This window comes from Salvelinus fontinalis, chromosome 42 (assembly GCF_029448725.1).
Source record: "Salvelinus fontinalis isolate EN_2023a chromosome 42, ASM2944872v1, whole genome shotgun sequence".
NCBI classification, from domain to species: domain Eukaryota; kingdom Metazoa; phylum Chordata; class Actinopteri; order Salmoniformes; family Salmonidae; genus Salvelinus; species Salvelinus fontinalis.
The window spans coordinates 11,830,508-11,841,673 of record NC_074706.1 but is presented as its reverse complement, the minus strand read 5'-3'; the positions used below and the strand labels follow the sequence as shown (position 1 = coordinate 11,841,673).

Below are 11,166 nucleotides of genomic sequence, written 5' to 3'. Positions count from 1 at the left end.
GACTCCCTTCTCAGATCCACTTTAATACAAAGCAGCATACATTTATTTTGACATATTTAAAACTTCTCACTATCCAGTTATTTACATAATTTCAAACAGATATGAAATGAAAGTACAGAACATCATGATCACACCTATGGCACAGGGGAAATGTTTGTTTTTGAGTTGTGAGATGGCGCAGTGAAAAGTACAGACCTACATGCAGTCCCCCAAAAAATCACATATTTGCAGAATATGTGATATTATTACTCTATACCCCAAATAGGGCCAGATTTACTTAGACTGCGCACCAGTGGAGGCTGCTGAGGGGAGGACAGCTCATAATAATGGCTGGAATGGAGTATATGGAATTGGTATAAATTGAACATGACAATGAAATGCAACACCTATGTCTGAAATATAGTTAGTTCATGGTTATTGCTAGTCAATAGACAGGATGTGTGTGGTATTAGCAACACAAATTCTCTTTAGAAACTGACACTTCACACAGTATGGCATGACATTACAATACATGTTACTGCTACAGCTCCGCAGGCTTTATAACACAGTGTATGAAGTGCTACCCAGCCAATTCACTCCTTACTAGTAATCTGACGTATACTGTACAATACATCAGACATCATAACATTAAAGAATACAGGTAGGAGAAACAATGCCCTATGAATAGGCATGCAGTGCATTTCCAGAACCACCTCAGCTCTATACTGTACATGACCAGAGCCATATTGACACATATGTTTGTCTCCCATATATACACATATGTCAAACACTGCCTGGAAGGGTCATGTACAAAGCCATATGTATATAAAAACAAACTCTTACAAAAGTATTATATACAGAGCATAAAGGAATCAGCGAGACTCTTCGTTTTGTACATTTCCGTTTTGTACAAGTGTCCTGATCGTCTCCCTTTAGAAGGTGGCAAAACGGAAGAGATCTGCATGGGAGATACGAAATCAAATCAATATTTTATTGAAATGTCACGTATGGATGAAAGATGTAGGTCAAAGTATGGTAGTTAATCTGAGCTTGATCAAATATAATGTCTTAAGGACACTAAACTAAGATCCAAATCAAGAGAATACAACAGTAGCGGGGAGGACTGTTATTTCACAGTTGTTTATTAACTATAGTTTTATTGGTTCCCTAGACATATTTGTCTTTAATAGATGAGATTAAAAAGATTCTGGAGTCTAGAACGATTGTAGAACAAGCATAAAGGGGCTTACCTTCGTTACAACCTTTAGTTTGCTTGAGATGTTTCAGGTAAACAAACTGATGTGTGACAGGGGAAAGTGAAAATAAATGAAAAGTGCACTCACCAAACCTTGGGTTTATATTTAAATGTTTTTTCAATACATTATCTCTACGCAGAGTCAACAAAACATCAACAGTAGTTCATCTTGTAGTACCGGTTATGACCAACAGGTGGCATAATTACACTATACTGAAACCACCATTTTCTTTTTTTAAAGGAAAACTCCACCCAAAAACATGTATCTTTCAAAATACAGAACTCTGCAGCATCATATGATTCAAAATGCATCATAGGGACCAGATTACTGTATTTTGAAAGTTACATATCTTCAAAACTTGATTGAAACAAATGCCAAAAGATAGTTTTTGAGTTGTTAAAGAGTTTTCCTTTAACATTTTTATTTTATTTTTTAAGTATATATATTTTTTCAATGATCAATTGTGGTTCTTACCAGCTCTCTCTCACTACTTCAATGTCGCTCACTAGATTCTGTGCTAAACAGATCCCAAAAATCTGAAAAAGAGCACAAAGATCAGGCGGGACATCTCTACTTTTAAACGGCAACTGTGGTGATAGATCTAGTTGATTTCAGTGTTTCATGGTCAGTTTATGATCAGCAATACAGTTTGTTTAATGTCTAAATTCTATTCTTAGACAATAACCTAAGTCATCACTTAGTAGCAAGTAAAGTTTACAACCACATTCACCAGCATAGTCAGCTATGAACACAAAAAGCAGATATAAACAATGTTTCAAGACATCTTAAGAAATTGAGCATTGACACCACCCTCAAATAATAAAGAAAACCTGGCTATTTCAAGTACATTCCATTCCGACGACAAGTCAGAAGAAACATAATGTTGAAAGTATAGCCCCTTAAAGCTACATTCTGGGATTTGAAGAACAACAAAGGGGGGTGCCCGCTATTTGTTTGGTTATATATCTGAGGGATGGGGGTCGGGAAATATAACCCCTCTCAAATTCATAGACAGGACTCTAAATGCAAGGTTTGACAGTCGATTACATCTACATGATAGTTTCAACCATATACAATTGAAGTCGGAAGTTTACATACACTTATGTTGGAGTCATTAAAACTCGTTTTTCAACCACTCCACAAATGTCTCGTAAACAAACTATAGTTTTGTCAAGTTGGTTAGGATATCTACTTTGTGCATGACACAAGTAATTTTTCCAACAATTGTTTACAGAAAGATTATTTCACTATATCACAATTCCAGTTTAAATACACGAAGTTGACTGAGCCTATAAACAGCTTGGAAAATTCCAGAAAATTATGCAATGGCTTTAGAAGCTTCTGATAGGCTAATTGACAGGTTTACCTGTGGATGTATTTCAAGGCCTACCTTCAAACTCAGTGCCTCTTTGCTTGACATCATGGGGGAAATCCAAATAAATCAGTCAAGACCTCAGAAAAAAAATTGTAGACCTCCACAAGTCTGGTTCATTCTTGGTAGCAATTTCCAAACGCCTGAAGGTACCACGTTCATCTGTACAAACAGTACGCAAGTATAAACACCATGGGACAACGCAGCCGTCACACCGCTCAGGAAGGAGACGCGTTCTGTCTCCTAGAGATGAACATACTTTGATTTGCACTTTTCGCACCAATCCCAGAACAACAGCAAAGGACCTTGTGAAGATGCTGGGGGAAACCGGTACAAAAGTATCTATATCCACAGTAAAAGGAGTCCTATATCGACATAACCTGAAACGCCGCTCAGCAAGGAAGAAGCCACTGCTCCAAAACCGCCATAAAAAAGCCAGACTACGGTTTGCAACTGCACATGGGGACAAAGATCATACTTTTTGGAGAAATGTCCTCTGGTCTGATGAAACAATAATAGAACTGTTTGGCCATAATGACCATTGTTATGTTTGGAGGAAAAAGGGGGCGGCTTGCAAGCCGAAGAACACCATCCCAACCGTGAAGCACGGGGGTGGCAGTATCACAAAATAGATGGCATCATGAGGCAAGAAAATTATGTGGATATATTGAAGCAACATCTCAAGACATCAAAAGCTTGATCGCAAATGGGTCTTCAAAACGTACAACGACCCCAAGCATACTTCCAAAGTTGTGGCAAAATGGCTTAAGAACAACAAAGTCAAGGTATTGGAATGGCCATCACAAAGCCCTGACCTCAATCCTATAGAAAATGTATGGCCAGAACTGAAAAAGCGTGTGCGAGCAAGGAGGCCTACAAACCTGACTCAGTTACACCAGCTCTGTCAGGAGGAATGGGCCAGAATTCACCCAACTTATTGTGGGAAGCTTGTGGAAGGCTACCCGAAACGTTTGACCCAAGTTAAACAATTTAAAGGCAATGCTACCAAATACTAATTGAGTGTATGTAAACTTCTGACCCACTGGGAATGTGACGAAATGAATAAAAGCTGAACTAAATCACTCTACTATTATTCGGACATTTCACATTCTTAAAATAAAGTTGTGATCCTAACTGACCTAAGACAGGGAATTTGTATGAGGATTAAATGTCAGGAATTGTGAAAAACTTATGTATTTGGCTAAGGTGTATGTAAACTTCCGACTTCAACTCTGTCGTTTGTTCACATTCTTCTTGTTTGTAAACAATGGAATAATGAAACCTTGGTGGGGATTCAACCTATAGAATGCTGTGGACAATGTGCCTTTTAAAGCCAATGTTACCACATACATGGAGATCGCATTCAAGGTAAACATGGCAGATGTCGGCTCAATTGGAAATTATCTTAATATGTCACGTGCTCCATAAAGCAGTTTCAGATTGAATTCCGTCCCTTATATTTTGGATTATGGTGAAGACAGACAGTTGTGCTAAACTCATGAGGCATTTACACATTAAATTATATCAATGCGTAAAATATCAAGAATTGAAATGACCATTGAAAAGCTTCCCAAATCCCAGGCTGTAGCTTTAAGACCCAAATGCAATGAAAGCAGACCCAGGTAAAACCAGGGTTCATTCTCCGGTGTATTTGGGGCTTATGCATCAGACATGTGGTCCCAACCTGTAGTAAAGCGATTCCTATGAAGATCCCTGCCACCACTGTCAGGTTGTCTTGAAGCCACTTCTCAAACTGAGGCACACAGCCTTTGATGTAGATAAAGGTCCTCTGCTCCGAGACCTAACACAGCAGAGACGACACAAAACAATTACCTTTAATGCTAACACTTTTCTCTAACAGTCCATAATTGAATTGGTGTTTACTCTGTTATCAAGTGTAGCTCAGTTGGTTAGAGCATGGCGCTACCACCACCACGGCCGTGGGTTAGATTCCTGCTGGGGTTACATATACAAAAAACATTTACTATACTAGAAGTCGCTTTGGATAACTGGGTCTGCTAAATGGCACAGCTACTTTCTAGTATCGTTATATTATTATGTGAACTGTACATCAGGTTAATCCCGCTTCAGTAGCCTAGATGTTAAATGTCAGCTTTTGTTAGCCACCTTATGAGTCACCTCAAGTGTTTTCGCGGGGCACTACGGGGTGAAGTTTCTCCTAGGTATAGATCTAGGATCAGCTTCCCCTCCCCCAATCCTGAATGCAAAACAGACCAAAGATCAGCGTGTAGGGGCAACTTCACCCTAACCTGCATGCCATATACAGTGAGCTCCAAAGGTATTAGGACAGTGACCCATTTGTTGTGGTTTTGAATCATGAATAATGATGAGTGAAAAAGTTTGACTGAAAAATGTGTCTAACTTTCTCACTCATTATTATTCACGATTCATTAAGGATTATCCGTAATCATGGTGGCATCCACATGAATGTAGAAGTGTTTAGAAACATATTCTATTACTATTTACAATAAAAGTGACTCCAAAATGACAAAATACATTATTTACCATTCATTTCTATTGGGCACAAAATGATCTGAAACACAACCAAAACAAACAGCAAAGGCATCCAACAAGTTTTTAGATCACAAGCTTGATGTAATCATTGCGTGTTAGGAATAGGGGACCAAATATTACACTTTGACTACTTTAAACTTGTCACAATTAGGGCTGTGGCGGTAATTACATTTTGTTTGCAGGTGATTGTCAAGCACATAACTGTCGGTCTCACGGTAATTGGCCGTTAATTAACAAACACAGTAAGCATCTACTGGCTTCCACACATAGCCTACAAGCCACTGATGCAGACCAGAGGAACATCTACACTTTAAAAAGTCTACTAAATCCATGTAATATAGCCTACACCATCACAATAAATCCATTATTTATTTTAGACAGGTCTAAAGAAACATGCTATGAAGAAAATCTAGTCTGTTCCAGAAGAACCGAATAGCTTACTCTGAGTTGTCCTTATGTTAGGTACTGATCTGGCTATGGCTGTGGGCTACACTAGTTCATTTAACAGACATGATTTGCTTAGAATTCCGTGGCATTATTCTATAGAATGAAGAATACAATTGAATATAGCTGAATAAAATAGAAAGGATATTTTCTCCAAAGGATTTGAGGGAGTGTGCACATGCGGCTATTCTGTGCTGATAGGTTAATAAAGAAACAGGTACTCCTATATGCTTAATTTAGAGTTATTTATGTAACTTTAGTTGTGATACAAACGTTGAGCTATATGTTTTGATTTTTAATACATTCTAAGGCTGCATGATGTGACTAATGATGATTTGAAAGGCATGAGCTCTGCTTTTTTTTTTGCACAGGCTGTACAGTCGTGGCCAAAAGTTTTGAGAATGACACAAATATTAATTTCCACAAAGTTTGCTGCTTCAGTGTCTTTAGATATTTTTGTCAAACCTTACTATGGAATACTGAAGTATAATTACAAGCATTTCATAAGTGTCAAAGGTATTTATTGACAATTACATGAAGTTGATGCAAAGTTCATATCTGCAGTGTTGACCCGTCTTTTTCAAGACTTCTGCAATCCACCCTGGCATGCGGTCAATTAACTTCTGGGCTACATCCTGACTGATGGCAGCCCATTCTTGCATAATCAATGCTTGGAGTTAGTCAGAATTTGTGGGTTTTTGTTTGTCCACCCGCCTCTTGAGGATTGACCACAAGTTCTCAATGGGATTAAGGTCTGGGGAGTTTCCTGGCCATGGACCCAAAATATCGATGTTTTGTTCCCCGAGCCACTTAGTTATCACTTTTGCCTTATGGCAAGGTGCTCCATCATGCTGGAAAAGGCATTGTTCGGCCTCCCGGGTGGAGCAGTGGTCTAGGGCACTGCATCGCAGCGCTAGCTGTGCCACCAGAGTCTCTGGGTTCGCGCCCAGGCTCTGTCGCAGCCGGCCGCGACCGGGAGGTCCGTGGGGCGAAGCACAATTGGCCTAGCGTCATCCGGGTTAGGGAGGGTTTGGCCGGTAGGGATATCCTTGTCTCATCGCGCTCCAGCGACTCCTGTGGCGGGCCGTTTCCTCTGACACATTGGTGCGGCTGGCTTCCGGGTTGGAGGCGCGCTGTGTTAAGAAGCAGTGCGGCTTGGTTGGGTTGTGCTTCGGAGGATGCATGGCTTTTGACCTTCGTCTCTCCCGAGCCCGTACGGGAGTTCTAGCGATGAGACAAGATAGTAATTACTAGCGATTGGATACCACGAAAATTGGGGAGAAAAGGGGGTCAAATTTAAAAATAATAATAAATAAATTTAAAAAAAGGCATTGTTCGTCACCAAACTCTTCCTGGATGGTTGGGAGAAGTTGCTCTCGGAAGATGTGTTGGTACCATTCTTTATTCATGGTTGTTTTCTCAGCCTACTTCCTTGGCTGAGAAGCAACCCCACACATGAATGGTCTCAGGATGCTTTACTGTTGGCATGACACAGGACTGATGGTAGCGCTCACCTTGTCTTCTCCGGACAAGCTTTTTTCCGGAAACAATTTTGCCCCAAACAATTGGAAAGGGGATTCATCAGGGAAAATGACTTTACCCCAGTCCTCAGCAGTCCAAACCCTGTACCTTCTGCAGAATATCTGATGTTTTCCTGGAGAAAAGTGGCTTCTTTGCTGCCCTTCTTGACACCAGGCCACCCTCCAAAAGTCTTCACCTCACTGTGCGTGCAGATGCACTCACACCTGCCTGCTGCCATTCCTGAGCAAGCTCTGTACTGGTGTGCCCCGATCCTGCAGCTGAATCAACTTTAGGAGATAGTCCTGGCACTTGCTGGACTTTCTTGTCCGCCCTGAAGCCTTCTTCACAACAATTGAACCGCTCTCCTTGAAGTTCTTGATGATCCGATAAATGGTTGATTTAGGTGCAATCTTACTGGCAGCAATATCCTTGCCTGTGCAGCCATTTTTGTGCAAAGCAATGATGACGGCACGTGTTTCCTTGCAGTTAACCATGATTGACAGTGATTCCAAGCACTACCCCTTTTGAAGCTTCCAGTCTGTTATTCGACCTCAATCAGCATGACAAAGTGATCTCCAGCTTTGTCCTCGTCAGCACTCACACCTGGGTTAAAGAGAGAATCACTGACATGACGTCAGCTGGTCCTTTTGTGGCAGGGATGAAATGCAGTGGAAATTATTTTGGGGGATTCAGTATATTTGTATGGCAAAGAGGGACTTTGCAATTAATTGCAATTCATCTGATCACTCTTCATAACATTCTGGAGTATATGAAAATTGCCATCATACAAACTGAGGCTGCAGACTTTGTGAAAATGTATATTTGTGTCATTCTCTAAACTTTTGGCCACGGCTGTACACACTTCATCAGTCTCTCAAAATTTAACAAGCACTTGATAATGTATCAAATTTCATGGCGGCATACTTTTTGTGTGGACATAATGACCCGTAAAAAAATACATGTCTTTTGCGACCAGTGTCTGTTGTGCCCTTGGGCTGAATATAATAATTATAATTCCCTTCTCCCGGCTGAGCACTCCGAAGCACCGCTCACTCACATGGCTACAAGTGAAGACAGACACATCGGGGACGCAACTGTCCTTATCTAATCTAATTGAAGATACTGGAAGAACTGTCCACATTTACATTTTGTCAGTCAACAAGAGAAGTAGGCCCGAACAAACAGCAAAAGCACTAGCCTATGTCAATCGACTATCCCCCATAGAACAAAAGTTGACCTATTCTATTCTGTGCGAGAAATAAATATTCCAAACATAGTCTGGGACAGTTGTGGGATGTGATAGATCCCAAATTAATACAACCACTAGCATCAACAAAAACTTTAAGTAATGACGCTGATGCAACAGATGAGAACGTTTAGCTTCAAATGTTGATAAACTATTAGAATATTTCTTCACATTATAAGCTCAGCAATGTGCACAAGGCAGTAGACTATAAGCACAAATGTTCCATCAGCGGGAAAACACCATTATCAAAAGTGACTGCAAATGTGATTATGCATGTAATGTGTATTTTTATGGTGCATGAAAGGCATGAGCCTTGCTTTGTTTTTTGTGCAGTCTGTACACACTTCATCAGTCTCTGAAGCCCTTGATAATGCCTCGAATTTTCCGGCAGCGAATATATAATTCACAAGTGATAGGCTAATATGATCAACCATCAGACTATTCATGATTTAATCTTCTCTTCACATATATTATTTAGTATGTGTGTGAATTATATTTATTTAGAATGGACGATTATCATGCATTATCATGTCTCGAAGCAGGGGAAAAATATGTCATCTATGCACTTAAATAGACAGTACCGTGCAGTATCGAAAAGCCCTCACTGCTGCTCGATCATCCTATTTTTCCAACTTAATTGAGGAAAATAAGAACAATCTAAAATTTATTTTTGCTACTGTCGCAAAGCTAACTAAAAATCAGCATTCCCCAAGAGAGGACGGCTTTCACTTCAACAGTAATACATTCATGAACTTCTTTGAGGAAAAGATCACAATCATTAGAAAGCAAATTACGGACTCCTCTTTAAATCTGAGCATTCCTCCAAAGCTCAGTTGTCCTGAGTCTGCACAACACTGCCAGGACCTAGGATCAAGGGAGACACTCAAGTGTTTTAGTACTATATCTCTTGACACAATGATGAAAATAATCATGGCCTCTAAACCTTCAAGCTGCATACTGGACCCTATTCCAACTAAACTACTGAAAGAGCTGCTTCCTGTGCTTGGCCCTCCTATGTTGAACATAATAAACGTCTCTCTATTCACCGGATGTGTACCAAACTCACTAAAAGTGGCAGTAATAAAGCCTCTCTTGAAAAAGCCAAACCTTGACCCAGAAAATATAAAAAACTATCGGCCTATATCGAATCTCCCATTCCTCTCAAACATTTTATAAAAAGCTGTTGCGCAGCAACTCACTGCCTTCCTGAAGACAAACAATGTATACGAAATGCTTCAGTCTGGTTTTAGACACCATCATAGCAGTGAGACTGCACTTGTGAAGGTGGTAAATTACTTTTTAATGGCGTCAGACCGAGGCTCTGCATCTGTCCTCGTGCTCCTAGACCTTAGTGCTGCTTTTGATACCATCGATCACCACATTCTTTTGGAGAGATTGGAAACCCAAATTGGTCTACACGGACAAGTTTTGGCCTGGTTTAGATCTGTCGGAAAGATATCAGTTGGTCTCTGTGGATGGTTTGTCCTCTGACAAATCACCTGTAAATTTCGGTGTTCCTCAAGGTTCCGTTTTAGGACCACTATTGTTTTCACTATATATTTTACCTCTTGGGGATGTCATTCGGAAACATAATGTTAACTTTCACTGCTATGCGGATGACACACAGCTGTACATTTCAATAAAACATTGTGAAGCCCCAAAATTGCCCTCACTGGAAGCCTGTGTTTCAGACATAAGGAAGTGGATACCTGCAAACTTTCTACTTTTAAACTTGGACAAAACAGAGATGCTTGTTCTAGGTCCCAAGAAACAAAGAGATCTTCTGTTGAATCTGACAATTAATCTCGATGGTTGTAAAGTTGTCTCAAATAAAACTGTGAAGGATCTCAGCGTTCCTCTGGACCCTGATCTCTCTTTTGACGAACATTTCAAGGACAGTTTTTTTTCCATCTATGTAACATTGCAAAAAATCAGACATTTTCTGTCCAAAAATGATGCAGAAAATTTTATCCATGCTTTTGTCACTTCTAGGTTAGACTACTGCAATGGCTCTACTTTCCGGCTACCCGGATTAAAGCACTAAATAAACTTCAGTTGGTGCTAAATACGGCAGCTAAAATCCTGACTAGAACCCAAAAATGTGATCATATTACTCCAGTGCTAGCCTCCCTACACTGGCTTCCTGTTAAGGCAAGGGCTGATATCAAGGTTTTACTGCTAACCTACAAAGCATTACATGGGCTTGCTCCTACCTATCTTTCCGAGTTGGTCCTGCCATACATACCTACACGTACGCTACGGTCACAAGACGCAGGCCTCCTAATTTCTAAGCAAACAGCTGGAGGTCTAAGCAAACAGCTGGAGGCAGGGTTTTCTCCTATAGATCTCCATTTTTATGGAATGGTCTGCCTACCCATGTGAGAGACGCAGACTTGGTCTCAACCTTTAAGTCTTTACTGAAGACGTATCTCTTTAGTAGGACCTATGATTGAGTGTAGTCTGGCCCAGGAGTGTGAAGGTGAATGGAAAGGCTCTGGAGCAACGAACCACCCTTGCTGTCTCTGCCTGGCCGGTTCCCCTCTCTCCACTGGGATTCTCTGCCTCTAACCCTATTACAGGGTCTGAGTCACTGGCCTACTGGTGCTCTTCCATGCCGTCCCTAGGAGGGGTGCGTCACTTGAGTGGGTTGAGTCACTGACGTGGTCTTCCTGTCTGGGTTGGCGCCCCCCTTGGGTTGTGCCGTGGCGGAGATCTTTGTGCGCTATACTCGGCCTTGTCTCAGGATGGTAAGTTGGTGGTTGAAGATCCCTCTAATGGTGTGGGGGCTGTGCCTTGGCAAAGTGGGTGGGGTT

At 40.9% G+C, this 11,166-nt stretch overlaps 1 protein-coding gene across 1 annotated transcript in view; it reads right to left on the bottom strand.

Moving 5' to 3' along the window:
• Positions 1–20: 20 nt before the first annotated feature.
• LOC129840982 (tetraspanin-5-like) overlaps positions 21–11,166 on the bottom strand; it is a 31,555-nt gene continuing 20,409 nt past the window's right edge. Inside the window, exons 7-10 of the mRNA XM_055909060.1 lie at positions 4,292–4,408; positions 1,710–1,771; positions 1,230–1,275; positions 21–937 (exon numbers count right to left, since the gene is read on the bottom strand). Coding sequence (XP_055765035.1) covers positions 1,263–1,275; positions 1,710–1,771; positions 4,292–4,408 — 192 coding nt within the window. The 3' untranslated portion in view covers positions 21–937; positions 1,230–1,262. The remainder of the gene's footprint in view (positions 938–1,229; positions 1,276–1,709; positions 1,772–4,291; positions 4,409–11,166) is intronic.